At 45.5% G+C, this 18,433-nt stretch overlaps 1 protein-coding gene across 1 annotated transcript; it reads left to right on the top strand.

Annotated features, from left to right (window-relative positions):
• The first annotated feature begins 473 nt into the window (after positions 1-473).
• On the top strand, positions 474-10,857 carry LOC115474671. Its single transcript, XM_030210269.1, has 2 exons — positions 474-786; positions 8,955-10,857. The coding sequence occupies exon 2, from the start codon at positions 8,955-8,957 to the stop codon at positions 9,624-9,626; it is 672 nt and encodes a 223-aa protein (XP_030066129.1). The 5' UTR covers positions 474-786; the 3' UTR covers positions 9,627-10,857.
• Positions 10,858-18,433: the final 7,576 nt, after the last annotated feature.

Below are 18,433 nucleotides of genomic sequence, written 5' to 3'. Positions count from 1 at the left end.
CAATGCATGCAAATGTATCTCATGCATATTTTTTGTAAGTATCTTGAAAACCAGACTGGTGTGGTGTGTCCTGAGGCCTGGGTTGCAACCCTGAAGGATTGAGCTTGTGCATTCTGAAATTTTGACAGAAAAATAGAATGATAGGCAGAATAGGGGTTTTCCTCATTTCCCTTTGTGTGAGAAATATCTTTGTGCACGCCTCTTGCCCCAGCACAATGAAGGTAGCCAAGGAGAGAGGCAGACTACGCCCCCATGAATGCAAGGGATACATTTGGGGGAAGTGAGGTCTGATCATTCATGGGTTAACCAGCTTTTGAAAAGGCAGCCTTCCAAAAAGTGCTGTTAATAGTGATGATCTAATGCATATTTTCTGCAGCAGCTGTGGGGCGGAGGAGATTTTTGTGAACTGAAAACAGAAGTGAGACGAATCTCCCGTCAAACTTTGGCCAAAGACTTTAGCAGGAAATCCCATAGCACTGATAGTGTATCTTCCTCTAGCCAGCCTTGAAAACTTTTGCTGTCTGTCTGTGCAGCCACAAAGCTGAAAAGAGAGGAAGAGAGGGAGGCAGAGAGAACTGGCTGCAGCAGACTTGAGAGAGAAAATAGATGTTATTTTCTGCTGGAGAAAGCGGGGTAGCCACCTGTGCATAGATACTAGAGACTCAGATAATACAAGGAGAGCTGTACTCTGAGTGAGATCACATCCCTTTCCAGTTACTGCGGGACCCTGAGTGTGAATTAGGTACCTGAAGCTGCATTACAGACCTTTGGATATAGGCAACAAAGGTAAGAGACAGCACAACCTGACTCCCCTGCGCTCCCCCCACCCCTCCACTAGCTCTTTTGTCACTGTTTGTTGCCACTGCTTCTTCCCTTCCTACCCTTCCTTTTCTTAGCAGTAACTGTAATTTCTTTATTGCTCTGTATTTCCCCTGCATATCTCTCTTTGCTCAGCAGTTAAGGTACAGGAATTGCTCCACTCCTCTCTTTGCCATACCTCAAGCATTTATTAAGGGATGCCAAGTGACTCCCAGTTCTACAAAGGAATTTTTGTGCTCATCCTGACAACCCCAACTGATATATTATAGTACATGCCAGGCCTGCTTTTACCTATGGGAACTATGGGTAGCTGCCCTGTGCCTTACATAACAGGTGACCCATATTAAAAGAATAACTTTTTTCCAGGCTGTTTGCTCTCATTGGCCACTAGTCCTGACTCTCCAGTTGAAACTGTGTGTAGCCAGCTGGTGTGCACAGGTGGCGGGGGTCATAATTCTTGTCCTGATTCACTGTACTCTACATACTTGGTGTTGATACTAAGGAGTAGCAAGGAAAACTTGGGCAGTGTTGCCCCTGACCATGCATAGCATTGCCTCTCTCTACGACCTGCTTTCTCTTGATCCCAATGCTTCCTGTTCATAGGTGAGCCATAGAGATACGCAGTAAAGCTGCACATGATCAGAGACCCCACAGCCACCTCTGAACAGGAAGTGCCAAGATTAAGGGAGGAAGTGGGCAGCACTGCTGCCATAACCAAGGATGGGTAATGCTGCATGTGGTCATAGACCCCCATGCCTCACCTACTGCTGAGCATCAGCAAAGAAAAGAAAAGGGTCAAAGAGGTAGAAGGATGGAGGAAAAGAAGGGAGAGGCAAAAGAGAGACAAGACAGGAACGTGTGGAGGAAAGATGGTGGAGTCAGGGAAGATAGTAATAGAGGGAGAGTAGGAGAAGAGGAAAAATTGAAGAATGGAGGGATGAGAAAGACATGAGAGTGCGAACAAGGGAAGTATGGAGAAGAGAGATGGGGGAAGGTGAAGGGATGCATTTAAGTACAAGAGAGGGGTAGGTAGCTGTGGGTAAATGAGACCTAGAGAGAGATGTGTGTTAGAGGGAAATGTGTATGTGAAGAAGAGAAATGTATATGTGAGAGAAGGAGGGGAATGAAGTGTTTGTGAAGAAGGAGGGCAGAAGAGAAGCCTGGTAAATGACCACAAAGTAGGAAATGCAGAAAATTGGAAAATGAATAAGAAAAGACTAAAAAAGTGAAAATATGAAGTATAAATTAAAGCACAAAGAAAACATGAAAGAAGTTGAGATGGAGTCGGAAGAAAGGAAAGTTATCAAAAAACAACAATAAGAAAAAGAGCAAGACATGCAACTGTTATCTTATTGGGCAGGTGCTTTGCCCCAAAACACGGCCCGTTTTGGGTCAATGGTACAAGATTTATGTACAAGACATATGATGTGCAGTTAAAGGTTTGTCCTGCTTGTGAAGGCTCCTGGTACTTTCTTTTCTGCAGTCTTTCACTGCATGAAGTCTGGTTTCTTGGGGGTTTGCAGTTTAGTGTTCGCATGTTTGTGTTCCTAATCCGTGGTTCCTTTAATCTGTATTTGGTGAGGGTCTGTCTGCATTTTGCATGTGTGATTGTGGTGAGGGATTTTCCTAGTGTTTTCAGTTTCTATTGCTCTGTACCTTCTGTTGGGAAAGTTTTGGTGAAAGCTGGATATGCTTACAGACCTGGATCAGCCCCATCCTTCATTTTCAAACTGTCAATTCTAGATTAGCTGTTTCTCAAGATGTTAGTATCACAAGACAAAATAAAAATGTAAAGGTATATAATGGACTCCCATTATGTTGGGACTGAGGGTGTCTGTGGCTAAAATACCCCAAGTTTTTCGGATGGGTTAGGATAGGAGGTAGTGTTCTATTGTGGATTAAAAACTGGTTAAAAGATAGAAAACAGAGAGTAGGGTTAAATGGTCATTATTCTCAATGGAGAAAGGTAGTTAGTGGGGTTCCCCAGGGGTCTGTGCTGGGACCGCTGCTTTTTAACATATTTATAAATGACACAAAGTTATTCAAAGTAATTAAATCGCGGGAGGATTGTGAAAAAATTACAAGAGGACCTTACGAGACTGGGAGACTGGGCGTCTAAATGGCAGATGGCGTTTAATGTGAGCAAGTGCAAAGTGATGCATGTAGGAAAGAGGAACCCGAATTATAGCTACGTCATGCAAAGTTCCACGTTAGGAGTCACGGACCAAGAAAGGGATCTAGGTGTCAGTGTGCTGCTGCGGCTAAGAAAGCAAATAGAAAACTAGGTATTATTAGGAAAGGAATGGAAAACAAAAAGGAGGATGTTATAATGCCTTTGTATCGCTCAATGGTGCGACTGCACCTCGAATATTGTGTTCAATTCTGGTTGCCGCATCTCAAAAACGATATAGTGGAATTAGAAAAGGTGCAGAGAAGGGCGACGAAAATGATAAAGGGGATGGGATGATTTCCCTATGAGGAAAGGCTAAAGCGGCTAGGGCTCTTCAGCTTGGGGAAAGGGTGGCTGAGGGGAGATATGATAGAGGTCCATAAAATAATGAGTGGAGTTGAACGGGTAGATGTGAAGCGTCTGTTTACGCTTTCCAAAAATACTAGGACTAGGGGACATGCGATGAAGCTACAATGTAGTAAATTTAAAATGAATCAGAGAAACGTTTTCTTCACTCAACGTGTAATTAAACTCTGGAATTCGTTGCCAGAGAATGTGGTAAAGGTGGTTAGCTTAGCAGAGTTTAAAAAAGGTTTGGACAGCTTCCTAAATGAAAAGTCCATAGACCATTATTAAATGGACTTGGGGAAATCCACTATTTTTGGGATAAGCAGTATAAAATGTTTTGTACTTTTTTGGGATCTTGCTAGGTATTTGTGATCTGGATTGGCCACTATTGGAAACAGGATGCTGGGCTTGATGGACCTTCGGTCTTTCCCAGTATGGCAATACTTATGTACTTATGTATGTAAGTTCACTTCATAATTCCTCTCCCTAGGCACACAAATAAATAATAATGGTCCTCTGCTGGTTTTGTATGTAATCTAGAGTAAAATGGTGTGGTAGCCGTGTTAGTCCGCTTTCAAAGGTAATATATAGAAATAAAACAAAACATAAAAATAATAAGATGAGAATTTTTATATTGGACAAACAATTTATATTTTTTATTAGCTTTTGAAGATAACCCATTCTTCTTTAAGCTAATCAGAAAATGTATTGTTAGTCCAATAAAAAAGGTATTATCTTATTTTCTCTCTGCTCAATATTTAAAACCATTTAACTGTCCTGAAATGGCTCTTGGCCGGTTAAATGGTACTTAGCCAGCTATCTCCTGCTGAATATCACTGGGAAGCCAGATATCTCCCACTGAATATCGCCAGTTAGTACTTTGCGGGTAGCCAGTTATATCATGCAATATAACCAGTTATCTGCCGATATGTAGCACATCACTGGAAATAGAAGGCCTAGCTTTGATTGGCTTCAACTTAACTGACCAGTGCTGAATATCGAATTGGCCAGTTTTGAAACCAGCCAAAAAAACACTTGGATATTCAATGTTGGTCAAAATACAAAAGAAAGCAACAAGAACCTTCAAAATCCAGCATTGAATATCAAGGCTCAGCACCAACTGTGGGAGACAGCCTGTCTACCTCCCACAGTCTGAATATTGGCCCCTTTATGTTTTATTTCTACATAGTATTAATCCGCAAACGAACCTTTTCCGGAGATGGGAAGGCGGTAGAACTAGAGGACATGAAATGAGATTGAAAGGGGGCAGATTCAAGAAAAATGTCAGGAAGTATTTTTTCACGGAGAGAGTGGTGGATGCTTGGAATGCCCTCCCACGGGAGGTGGTGGAGATGAAAACGGTAACGGAGTTCAAACATGCGTGGGATAAACATAAAGGAATCCTGTTCGGAAGGAAGGGATCCTCAGGAGCTTAGCGGAGATTGGATGGCAGAGGCGGGGCTGGTGGTTGGGAGGCGGGATTAGTGCTGGGCAGACTTATACGGTCTGTGCCCTGAAAAAGACAGATACAAATCAAGGGGCTGGTGGTTGGGAGGCGGGGCTAGTGCTGGGCAGACTTATACGGTCTGTGCCCTGAAAATGACAGATACAAATCAAGGGGCTGGTGGTTGGGAGGCAGGGATAGTGCTGGGCAGACTTGCACAGTCTGTGCCCTGAAAATGACAGATACAAATCAAGGGGCTGGTGGTTGGGAGGCGGGGATAGTGCTGGGCAGACTTATATGGTCTGTGCCCTGAAAAAGACAGATACAAATCAAGGTAAGGTATACACAAAAAGTAACACATATGAGTTATCTTGTTGGGCAGACTGGATGGACCGTGCAGGTCTTTTTCTGCCGTCATCTACTATGTTACTATGTTACTATATTACCATATGTATATAGTCTCTGGACAGGCACATTGAACCCACACAGGAAAATAATTGAAAGAAACAAATCATACCCATTTATTGGGCCCTCCCCAAATGCACAAAAATGTACAAAAGTTGTACTGTGAAAACAAGGTGGAACAGAGTCCATAAAAAATAAAGTAGTGGCAAACAGAATCAAATGTGCTTATAATATTTACAGTCCTTGGCCTCCTCTGTGGTGTGCTTTCTTTGCTGTTCCTTGCATTTCCTTGGTTCCTTTCTTAGATGTACGGGTATTGAACCCTCTCTGTTTCTAAGGTAGTGCCTCCAACTGTAAGGACTTCTAGTAGTTTCCATTTCCTATTTCTCCATTGACAGGAATACAGTCCTCTTACAGTGGGATATAACTCACTCCTGTGCTCCTTTGACACCGTGCCTCCTCATACTGTGTCACTCCTCAGGCTCTGCAACACAATCTTCTAGAGTGGTCCCTCTCTTCTTTACTAGGACTCTACTCAAGGTCTCTGTAGTTTTTGTTCCCAAGTTCACCCCTTACAATTAGGCAGGTCAGGATTTTACCACGGGTTTGGGTCCTACCCCTATCCTTCAGGCCTCCAGCATTCACCAGATCAACTACTGTCCTGGTCCAGCTTCAGTTCTTTCCCCATAAGAAATGTTGCCTAGCAGCAGCTTCAATTTGTTTCTCTTCCATGAGGATAACACCAGATCTCCCTAATGATCTCACATTTCTCCTCTTTATGACACATTGTCCCTCTGGGGATAACAGTGAAACAGACTAACAGGCTCTGTGCTTCTTCCTTCTGCTCCTCAGCCTCTTGAATAAAAAGTCCATCGAGGGGAATCCACCATTTGCATTTCTACATCTCCTCTTTCCTGGATCTCCTCTTGGAAAGGAAGGACTCTGGGTAACACTCTACCCCCAAGCTTTATCCTTCCCTCATGGCCAGGGTTGAGGGGGGGGGGGGCAAACAGGGCAGCTGCCCGCCCTGGGCCCCACAGCTTTAGAGGCCCCTGTGGCAGAGTTGTAGCCATCAGTTTGGGCTCAGCCCCACCCAGCAGCAGTGTACCCTTGCCAGCAGTGGCACTGGAAAGCAAGCTGGGCTTCTGCTGCTGTTTTGCACCCCTCTCTGTGACAAGTCTGTCTTCCAAGGGTCACCAGCAGCATGTAAGAATCGCTGCTGCTGCTGCTGCTGTCAGCTGACCCAGAAGCCTTCCTTCTGCTGCAATTTCCTGTTTGCAGCCTGGGAGGAACGCAGCAGAGGGGAGGCATCTGGATCAGCCGGCACAGTGGTAGTGATCCTTATACTTCCAGTGACCCTTTGAAAGATTCTGCGGGGGGTATAGGGGTGTGGTAGGAGAGAGTGAGAGAAAATTATTGTGCATGGGGGTGGATGGGAAGGTGAAAAGGAGAGATGTTACATGGCGGCTGGTGGTAGGAAAGAGGGAAAATTGTTGAACATGGGGGTGTATGGGGAGGAGAGGATACTGCAGAATACTGCAGCAGTGGGAGGGGTGTAGAAGAGAGGGATAATTGTTGGACATGAGGGAGCGGGAGGAAGAGATGCTGCAAGGGGAAGGGAGAGGGAAAATTGTTGGATGTAGGATAGGATGGGGTGGGGAGAACGAGGGAGAGATGCTGCACAGGAGGGGTGAAGGACAAGAGAAAAAGAAATGTTGGACCTGGGAGGACAGGAGGGAGAGATGCTGCACAATGGAGAGAGGGATGAGATAGAGAAATTTTGTACATGGAGGGGAGGGAGATGTTAGACTTGGGATGCAAGGGAGAGAGAGAGTGGACAATGGGAGAGAGGGAAGAGGAAAAAGAGAAGGAGTGATGTTGGACATGAGGGTGGAGGAGAGGGAAGGAGAGATGCTATACAGGAGGGAGGGGAGAAGGAGAGAGATGTTGGATCCAGGGACAGAAGGGAGTGAGGAAGAGATGCTGGACTATGGGGGACCGAGCAAGAGGGAAGGGACAGAAAGATACTGGGCTGGGGAGAAAGAGGGAGCAGATGCTGGGCTAGAAGGGAGGAAGGAGGAAGACACGTGGGAGTAGTGGAACCATGTGGGAGAGGCCAAGGGGTGGGGGTGGCAAGAAAATGAATAAGAGGAGGATAGTGAGTATAGGGGGTAGAAATATGGTAATGGGGAGTAGATTGAAGATTGAAGGGAATGGAAGGATGGGGAATAGGAGAGCCAGTGGGTGAAAGAAGGAGATGGAAATTTGACAGGTATCTTAAAAGAAAAAGAAGGAAGGGGGTTAGAAAGAGGGTGAAAGTTTAGTGGACAGAGAGGCAGGAAAGAAAAAAGAGAGGGAACAGCTAGAAAGGAAAAATCAGTATATCATAGACACGTGTAATGAGGGAATGAAACAAAACTGGAGTAAGGAGAAAAGACAAATTGACTGCAACCACTAGAAAGGGAATTATCAGAAGACACAGGAAAGCAGAAGAGAGAAAATGGGACCCAACATGATGAAAAAATAAAACGTCCAGACAACAAAGGTAGAAAAATGTGTTTTATTTTGAATTTATTAACTGGTATATGTTAGCTTTGGGATATGTGCATCACAGATCTTTGTATTGTGTTCAGTGGCTTAGCCAGACAGCTGATGGGGGGAGTGGAGCAATGGGCCTGTGCCCAAAGTGGATGGGCACCAAAGTTTCTCCTCACCGTCCCCATGCCCCTGCCCAATTGCAAAATATGAATAACTAAGCTGGTGGGGATCCCCAAGCCCCATAAGTTGAAGACCACTTCCTCCAGTCTGGTGGCCAGAACTCTCCAAAGCATGCAGCTGGTGGCAGCTCATGGACACTGCCGCTAGCTGAAGAGCTTGGAGATTTCTGGCTACCAGACTGGAGAAGGTGATCTTCAGTTGGAAGGCTTTGGGATTCCCACCAGCCACAGCAAAAGAGGTGTTGGGACTCCCATGTGGTTCAGTACAAAAAGAAGTGCATGTCTGTTTTTATTTCTCCAGTGTTGTGGTACTTGCTGAGTTTAATTTCCTGGGGTTCCCAGTTCACTTTCTATTTCTATTCTGTATTTGGTGAAGGTTTGTTTGTGTTTTGTGTGTTAAGTCATTTAAAGTTGTTTTATGTGTGGTAGTAATGCCAAGTGGGGAGATCGGGGGGAGAGGGGATCAGGGGCCCCCTCCTTAATTTCTGTCCTGGGCCCCAGCATGTCTAAAACCAGCCCTGCCTTCCCTCCAAAAGCTAAGGCTCTAATGCCATTGGCCTACTTCTCCAGAATAGACCCCTCCCACTACTCTGGAGCAGGGATCCAGAATGTTCCTCCTGCAGCTGTATAGGAAGGATATAAGTTCAAAGAACAGGACTGGCCAAAAGTCTTCCTTGTTAAACTGAGTCACTTGGCAGCTCTGCTGTATCTTTGTTTATTACCCCTCCATTCAACCCCATGCCAAGGGCTGTGCGAGTGGTACAGTCACACAGGATGCAAATAGAGGGGGAAGGGGTGCAAATATTTTTCCGAGCCCATTATTTCCTCTCATTGGCAGTGGCAAAACAGGGAGGGGGGGGCACTAATGGTCGAGATGCACTGGTCACAATAATAATTTGGTGTGTTCGTGCCTGCATTTCTTCTGTCTGCCTGTCTGACTCCCTATTCTCTGTGCTCATCAGTTAATGTACAGTAAGAGCTGGTGGCATAATGAGATTGGAAGTTAGGTCTGTCACAATCATTAATCATCATGTCTTGACTTCTCTGGCAGATGGCAGCCATCGTCACTGGCCTGGTGCGCCTGGTTCAGCCATCTCTGGCCGCCTTGAATGAATGCCAAGGATCAATCATCTGGTATAGTTTGCTGGGCCTCCGCCTCGTGGCTCTTTTTGTGGCTGACAACCCGTGGTCCTCCATCAAACCAGATTTTGCTTGCAACCGCACTATGGATTCCTTTTGCCTGATTCTATGCTTCAACTCCTCTTTCAACATCCCCTTCTCCTCACTGTGGAGCTTTAGTTTCATGGCAGCCCTGCTTCCAGTCTTCCTAATGAGGCTGGCCCAAAAGGGCTCCATCAAAATGTTTAGGAGCAAGGACATGGAGATGATGGAACCTTGTGAAGAAGGTCAACCAAAGGTCACGAGTGGATCAACTACAAGCAAGGTCTTCCCCTATTGCTGCTGTATTCTTCTTCTCCTGGCCCTGGAGTTGAGCTTTCTGTGGGCCATCCTGGCCCTACAGCTCCCCAGGATCACTCCTAGGACCTTTGTCTGCCGAACTGGGGGACACTGTCCTGAGGATGTCCAGTGTGCAGTCTTTGGACGTTCAGAGAAGTTGATGGCACTTATAGTTCTGGCATTTACTGCTAGTATGAATGCTATAGCATGTGTAGCTTGCTTTATCCTGGAACTAATGCAGCTCAAGTGTTCTCACAAGAAGTAGGACCTGGGAGGAAGTTGAGGTCTGGTATTGGCACTTATTCCAATCTGAGGGGGAGAGGGATAAAGAGGACTCTGTCTGGACAATAGCTATGAGAAAGAAGGGAAATGGGGAGGTGGTTGAAACATGGTATTTAGCAAACTTTAGTAAAATACAACAAAGGAGCATAAAAGAATTCAAGGACAAGGAGACATGATATGAAACTGGAGGAAGGGAGGTCTTTAAACATGAGCAATTGCAGATGTCTGGAATAAAATTATCAGAGACAGAGGAAACCAATACACTGACAGAATTTAACATATTTTGGACAGATACAGAGGGTAGTGGTAAGAGCAGGAATGAGGCTGGGTAAAAGCAATGATGGGGGGGAGGAGGACCTAGGTTTTTGCTTAAGCAACGAGTATCATCATCTATCTAGAATGGCAGAGATAAAAATAGAAATAACAAAACTGACTTGGATAAGGAGCGATAACCTGCAGGTGACCAGATATGTAAACTGATAGCTGGGAAATATTCTTAGCTAAAACATTTTAGGCAAAGATAACCTGACAGAGTCGATAGACCAGTTGGTTCTTATTAGATTACCTCTAGTATGTTGTTACAGAGATGTCTAGTTACCCAGTTCCAGGCTGCTTGTTTTGGGCAGTCCTGGATTTCTGACTACCCCTATTTGGTGCACTGTGGGTTGGAACACTGATTTCAATGGGCAAGATCAGACGCAACCAATCCCACACTGTTTCACAAACTCCAGCCTGGAACTGGGTAATTTGGTATCTTTGGTTGTTACCAAACCTTTGTTGTGATAACTGTTTTTTAAACTATATTTTAAAAAATGCATTTACATTTCCGATATTACACAAAGTTATTTTGGTTATGGGGTACATCTGAAGAAAGATGCTGAACAAGAAAATGGAGCTATATCACATTTTGGTAAGACATTTATGTTTATAAATATTAGACCTGATATTCAACTGGCAGTGATCAGTGTTTTGCTGACCACTGCCGGCATTAAACCCAGAAATTCAATGCTGGGCCATGTCCAGACACTGGCACTGAATTTCTGGAGCCAGCTAATGTATAATAGAGCCACCGTGGTGTTGTCATATACCAATCTGACGCTACCACTGACCCACTGCAGGAACCAATGGTAGTGCTGTCCCCAGTGCACACCATTTCTGGTGTGACTGGAAATATTTTAAATTTTACTGCCGGGGGCTTACCCAGCGGTAATCGGGCAGTACCACGTGCTGCCCAGTTACCACCGGGTTAGCGCGGGAGCCATTACTGCCTCCTAAATAGAAAGCGGTAAGAGCTTTCCCAGGAAGTGGCTGCACAGCAAGTTTGTACTTACCACACAGCCATTTCCTTTTTTTTTTTAAAGCTGCTGTAAAAGGGGCCTTGGCGCGCAGCAAATTCACACGCCGACCCTACCGCAGGGGCCCTTTTACTGCAGCTTTGTAAAAGGGGCCATTAACCAGCTATGGGTTATGGCGTAATGATGGCCGGTTAAGTTCTAAATATCAGCATTTAACGGCCAAGTGCCTACTCCACCCCTGGAACACCCTCAAAGTAGCTGGTTTTCAGCGGCACTGATCAGTTAAGTGCCACTGAAAATTAGCGATTAGCCCCGAACAGGCAATTTAACAAGCCAGAAGCTGTTTCTAGCCGGTTAAACCATTTTGAATATCAGCCCCATAGTGTTTCACTTCAGCTCTCTACTCTTTGTGGATTGTAAACCCTCTGGGAGAGAATGGAAATTAGACTCATTGTATCTGTATGTAATTTCTTGTAAAGGAGTAAAATAGCAATAACAGTGCTGTGTTCTGCATTACATGAGTATTCAGCTGGTGGAAGACATTTTTTCTAAAACTGTGGCTGCCACTGACTGAATTGTTCTTGGATATTCAATGCTGGCCCCTCTAGAGGTATCAGCACTGAATATCGGAGCAGTCACCATTCCTGAATCACTTAGGGGCTCATTTTCAAAGCACTTAGCCTTCCAAAGTTCCATAGGGTTTCTATGGAACTTTGGAAGGCTAAGTGCTTTGAAAATATGCCTCTTAGTCATCCAAGAATAAAGGAGAGGGGGAAAGTATTGTGAAAAGACCAGTTTCCTAACTGCTATTTCTACTCCCACAGAAATGCACTGGGACATTTTTTTATTTTTTTTTGGGGGGGGGGGGGACTTTATTCAGGTGCTTAGCCATGGGAGGGGGGCTTTGGGGGCCTGTGCCCCTGGCTGATGGGGGTCCTGAAGCCCCGCCAATGGTAGTGATCCTCTACCTGTGGCTTGCATGTTCCCTGGACAGTGGCGGCTGCCACAGCCAGCTCCTCCTCCTTGTATGCTCAGTTTCCATGAAAGGGCCTGCCCTCCTGCGCATGCTCAGTTTTGCAGAACTGAGCGTGCACTGGTGGGGGAGGCCTGGTGTGGCACAGCAGCAGCAGCAGCCACCACTACCCAGGGAACATGCAGGCCGTGGGTAGAGGAGTGCCTGCACTGGTGGGGACTGAGAACCCCCAGCAGCTCAGATATGTGGGGGTTGTGTGTGTTGTGAGGTGAAAAGTGGCAGCAGAGCAGGACAAAATGTGCCCCGGTGCCCCCCCCCCCTCAACCTTGTGCTCAGGCACTCCACCTCCCCAAGATCTGATCTCTGTCTACACGCCTGAATTTACTTCTCTGGAACCCACGATCTGATTGGGCCCATTTTCAAACTCTGTATATTTTCACTCGTTTTCCCATATTTCAAATTTGGACTCATTCCATTAAATTTTCTGTAAGTTATTTTGCCCCTTCCCCCCCCCCCCCCCCCCCCCCCCCCGCCAACAGAGACAGACAGAAAATCTTTCTAACATCCATTGCATTAGAAGAAATTTAAAAAAAATAACCCAAAGTGAATGCTTAAGCAATGCAGAATTGTAAGGCAGCTCCAAAGAGCACATTTTATAACTTTGTACCACGGATGTGTGCCTTCTAGATATTCATGGGTGAGTAGCTGTGTCTTTGGAAAGGGGGCAGTGGAGTGGGCGTCGTATAGATGTGTCTGGGAAGAAGTGTGTGTGTGTGGGGGGGGGGGGGGGGGATGAGGTGTGTGAGTGAAGTGTATTTGGGGATTTAGGGAGAAATATGAGTGTATGTTGGGGAGGCGGGGCTGTGTGTGTTGGGAAGAGTGTTTGGAGAGATTGCATGAGGGGGAATGATGGGGCAGGGTGTATAGGGAGGAGTGTATGGATAGGTAAGTGGGGGGGTGTGTGCACTATATCCATTCCACCCCACCCCCAAACTCTTCTCTTATTCCATTACCCCCTCCTCTGCCACTTGCTCTCCCTTCCCTCCACTCCACCCTTCAACTTACTTGCACTTCCCCACCTTTTTCCCCACAATACTTGTTTTCGCTGTCACTCCCTGTTCTGTTCCCTGACAGCCTTACACTAGTTTATGATGTGGCCCTAAAATGTGTTTAATGCCTTTACTGTTATTCTCACTTCTAAGGATTTTTACTGCTGCAGTCCTCACTGCAATGATACATGAGCAATGCATCATGTGAAATGTAGTCTCACATGTGCCGCAGCCATCCCTGCTTGTTTGTATAAAGTCTGTTACTAGAGGTCTATTCTCCTACAAAGACCTTGTTTCTTTCTCTACTGAGCTTGATTCTTTTGTTTACCTACTGCCATTTCCTGACTATTTCCACTGTCTCTGTTCTGATGGGTCAGCCAGGGTATGACCTTCTTTTCCAATCGAGGACTGCCCTATGGGACCACCTCTGCTACCTGTTAGCAGGTTCTGTCCCTATTGGTCCCTTTACTTACCCCTCCCTAGGCATGTATGGGGCTTTTCCTGACCTCCATGTCTCACGAGACACATTCTCCATCTTGCCACCTCAGGGCTTGTCTTTCTGCTCCCCTGAAGAAAACTCATCTTTTCACCTCATTAATTCTTTCTCATAAGATATTGCACAAATCCAGCACCTCATCTCTGAACTGCTTCCATCTATTTAATCACCCTCCCATCTCTGAAACAAGCATCCTTTCTTCAGATTTCTACCTCCATCCACCATTGCAGCTCTCAGAACTACGAAGCCTCTTGCCTTGGGGCATGAACTTCTGAACATATACTGACTGTGAGTAAACTATCTACATTTATTCAATAAAGTAAATTTCAGAAAAAGAAAAGAGACTTCTGGATGTGTTGATGTGTTGATGTTACACTTCTTGGATATTAAAGCCTTAAGAATATTATGCTTTAAGAGGCCTTGACACTCCCCCACTTGCTGTCCCTCCATCTCCCTACTCTGCTAGTGGCTCTCTCTCCACCACACCATTCACTCTTTCCCCTGACTCCTCCGCTGACTTATTCACCATCTCCTCACTCACTTGCTCCCCCATTTCATTCATTCTTTCCCCCTTCTTCATGCTTTTCCTACATTGCACTGCTGTTTACAGCATAGTTACGTGCAGAAGGAGTGTCCTGTGATGTTAAGAGTGGCCCGTCCCAAAGAGTGAGGTTCACTGAAGGAAAAAGCATGAATTTTCAGAGGATGCAGCTGGAGTATAAATCTGAGCCATGAGGAAAGGTGGTGGTGGTGGTGGGGGGGGAGGGGGGTACAAAAATAACAGTTGCTGCTGATGAGGCTTCATACCTCTTTGACTTGAAGCAATCACTGTTGACGTCATGCAGGTCACCCACAGGAAGTCAACTACAGTCTTGCCAAAGGGAGGACTGCATCCCCTCCCCCATCCTACCACAATGGAAATGGGAATCCAATGGAGACATGAGAGGGAAGGGGAAGACGGAGACCATAAGCAGGAAGCTTATGGACTGGAAGTGTGGTGAGAAGGGGGAGAAGCTACATACTATTTACATGTTTTAACAGAATAGATACCAAGTCACATGCATTAGGTTCATTGCACCTTCACTCTTTTTGCATTTGTGTTGCCCAGGGTTACCATATGGCTCCAGAGAAAGGAGGACACATTGAGCCAGTCCAGGTTTTGCTTCCACTTAAAGCAATGGAAGTAAAACCCAGACTGGCTCAATCTTTCCTCTTTTTTTCTGGAGCCATATGGTAACCCTAGACTGTTGCCTCCCCAGTACATAAGAGGAGAGGACCATTATGTTTGAACATATGAGATCAGGCAAATACATGTGTCACATGTCTAATATGTGTGACTTGGTATGTATGAGTGTCTTGTTATATTAATGATTTCTCTGTTTCAGTGCTCTCTCTGTTTGTTTAGACTCTTCACAGTGTTTTTTAAAATGTTTTGCTGCCACCTGCTGGTTGTAATGTCTGTCTCTAGTATTGTATTTGTATTCTGATGTTGAGGTGGTGGATGAGCTTAGACAGAAGCTAGAGTATTATGGGTACTCTTACTCCAGATTTATCCATGTAGAGACCCTAGGATTTTGCTCCCTTATTGAACTGCAGATACTTCTAGTGGCTGTACCAACATAATGGACTTTGACTTTTATATACTCCCACGGCTTCTGGAGCAAGGAGCTGGATCTTCTCACCAGTAATTAGCAGCGGTAAGTGGAGACACCTCTTGGACGGAAACCAATGGTATAAAAACCCTGCCTGGTTTCAAATTCTGTATCTTTGGTTCATGATTCTCTGGCCACTACACCATTATCGAAAGGCAAGAGAGTCTCTGGGTTTAAAAAAAGATTTGGACAAGTTCCTGGAGGAAAAGCCCATATTCTGCTATTGACACAGACACGGGGAAGCCACTGCTTGCTGTGCGATTGGTAACATGGAATGTTGCTGCTGTTTGGGTTTCTGCCAGATACTTTTGACCTGGATTGGCCACTGTTAGAAACAGGATACTGGGCTAGATGGACCATTGGCTTGACCCAGTATGGCTATTCTTATGTACCTAGAGGGAGAAGGAGTGGGTAGTAGTAACAGAGCCTATTAAGCTGATGTACTTGCCACAGGTGATAGCTGGAATGGAGAACTAGCCAACTACCACATCCTTCCAAGGAGAAAGAGAGAGGGAAGTGCTGAAACAGCAACCCTGAAGGAGCAGGAGGGGGACCACTGAAGATCCACAAGGATAAATAACTCCAATAGCTGAGCTCCCATTGGGGAAGGAACCACATACTAAGGACTTTGTACTATGAGGCTGATAAGAGACAGAGAAGCTTCCCACGGGGGACGGGGTCCCCAGAGAGAGGGTAAAGCTGTAAAAGGACCTCTGCCAGGTAGCAAGATAAGTGTCTATAAGGAAACCCACTATTGACTGTAAATAAGTACATAAGTACATAAGTAGTGCCATACTGGGAAAGACCAAAGGTCCATCTAGCCCAGCATCCTGTCACCGACAGTGGCCAATCCAGGTCAAGGGCACCTGGCACGCTCCCTAAATGTAAAAAAAAATGTTGGAAACTAATTTTATTTTATTTTTTTTTACCTCTGCCTGTATATAGTGGTTATTAATCATTGTCCTTTTTTGCCTGAAGAATCCAAATTTAAGTAAACCCTTTGGTTCAGAGCTTACTTTATGGTCTCTGAACTGACATGTTGAGTAAAAGAAGAGTGCAGGGTGAGTGGAATGTGGATTTTATGTGTCAACAGCACAAGCTGGTCCCAGCCTTGGCCTCCTTATAGTATTCCTCCTGATGCTCAACAGGCAAGAAAGGGTTAACAAATAGATGCAGCTCAGGGAGGCCTTGTGCCCACTCTCATCTCCCTGCCTTTCCAGAGCCTTTATACCAAGTTGGATGATATTCTCAGTTATTATTATTAACATTTGTATAGCGCTACCAGACGCACGCAGCGCTGAACACCTGACACAGAGAGACAGTCCCTGCTCGATAGAGCTTACAATCTAAAAATACAGACAGACAAGACAATTAAGGGCAAGGAAAGTACTGGGTGAGAAGGAACAAGGATAGGGGAATTGAGTAGTGGTTAGGAGCCAAAAGCAGTGGTGAAAAGGTAGGTTTTCAGCATAGATTTGAAAACAGGTAGAGATGGAGCTAGGCGTACAGGCTCAGGAAGTCCATTCCAGGCATAAGGTGCTGCAAGGGAAAAGGAATGAAGCCTGGAATTAGCAGTGGAGGAGAAGGGGGACGATAAGAGAGATTTGTCCAGTGAGCGGAGATTACGGGGAGGAATGTAGGGAGAGATGAGAGAGGAGAGGTTATGGGGGGCTGCAGAATGGATGCATTTAAAGGTCAGTAAGAGAAGTTTGAACTGTACGTGGAAGCGGACAAGGAGCCAGTGAAGTGACTTGAGGAGTGGGCTACTGTGGGTAAAACGATTTTGGCGGAAAATAAGTTGTGCCGCAGAATTTTGGACAGACTGGAGAGGAGAGAGATGGCTGAGCGGAAGACAATGAGAAGCAAATTGCAATAATCCAAGCAAGAGGTGACAAGGGTTTGGATAAGGGTTCTGGTAGCATATATTCTCAGTTCTATTTTATCATTCAATAAACTCTGTTTTCCACATTCCGTTACTAGTTAATAGTGAACGAGGAGAAATGAACCTTCCATATCCTAAGGTGAATGAGAATTTATCTCTGTATAGTTTCATACAATGGCATGTAGTAAGGACAGAATAAGGAGTTGTGCCAGGTCTTCTGGGTTTTCAGTTAGAGTCTGTGAATCCCTGCCAGCCACTCTTTTCATTGACATTTCTCCGGGTCTTGAGCTGGTGAGGCCTGGGGATCACCAACAGCCACACTGTTCCCAATAGCAAGATACTGTTTGTTTTCTTCAGCTAGCAGGTGCCCATGAGCAATAACAGTTTTATTTGGTCTGCCTGCCCACTACTACTCCCTGTCTCTAACTTCAGTGTTAGTGAAGGACAGACAGGCAGAGAAACAAAATCAAAATCAAGTGTAACCACTTTTATTCTTTCCAACCCGGTGGATGCTGGAAATAAATTATGCATAAAGGGCTAAACATATGTCTGTCTGGGGGCAAAATAACTGACTAATGGAACAGGACCAAATTTGCCATGGGTGAAAAAATGGTGAAAAGATACATCAAGTTAAAAAGGGGCCAGACTGGATCAGCAGTTCCAGAGAAATAAGCAAAGAAACTTTGATACAGTAAAACTTAGCAATCAGGGAATTGCTCTTTTCAAAGTGCCTCTCCCCTCACTTCTCCCAGTTACAGACACTAACACACACACAAACAGTACAGATAGAGAAATACAACACATGCAGATACATATATAGAAACTAAACACAGATACATATACAAATACATACACATGCAAACTAAACACAGACTTCCCTATACTCAACACTAAAGACATATACATAACACATACAAGTACAGCATAGATTCTTCCCCCTGGTTTACCTCCCTTTCTATGACTAGAACTGCTCTTCATTGCTCTTGCCCTAGTGCCTTCCCATCATAGGCGCCGACTCCATGGGTGCTGTGGGTGCTTGAGCACCCCCAATATTTTGACCCGCCGGAAGGTCCCAGCCAGCCCGACCTGCCCGCCCTCTTCTCCCTCAACAGTCCTCCGCCCTCACCTTCCTGCGTTCTGCCCAGAATTTAAAACTCATCTTACCTCGGGGTCTCTCCCGGTGGCAGAAGTGAAAGGTGAGCAGGCTTGGCGTTTCAGCCTTCCCTTCTCTCTCAGCTCTGGTTCCGCCCTTGCAGAAACAGGAAATTAGAGCGGGACCAGAGCTGAGAGAGAAGGGAAGGCTGAAGTGCCGAGCCTGCTAGCCTTTCACTGCTGCCGCCGGGAGGGACCCCAAGGTAAGATGAGTTTTAAATTCTGGGCGGCACGCAGGAAGGCAAGGGCGGAGGACTGTTGAGGGAGAAGAGGTTGGGTTGGGGTTGGGAC

The sequence above is a fragment of the Microcaecilia unicolor genome, chromosome 7, assembly GCF_901765095.1.
Source record: "Microcaecilia unicolor chromosome 7, aMicUni1.1, whole genome shotgun sequence".
In the NCBI taxonomy this organism is placed as follows: Eukaryota; Metazoa; Chordata; class Amphibia; order Gymnophiona; family Siphonopidae; genus Microcaecilia; species Microcaecilia unicolor.
The sequence above is the reverse complement of the archived record's forward strand: the minus strand, read 5'-3'. Positions and strand labels throughout refer to the sequence as shown.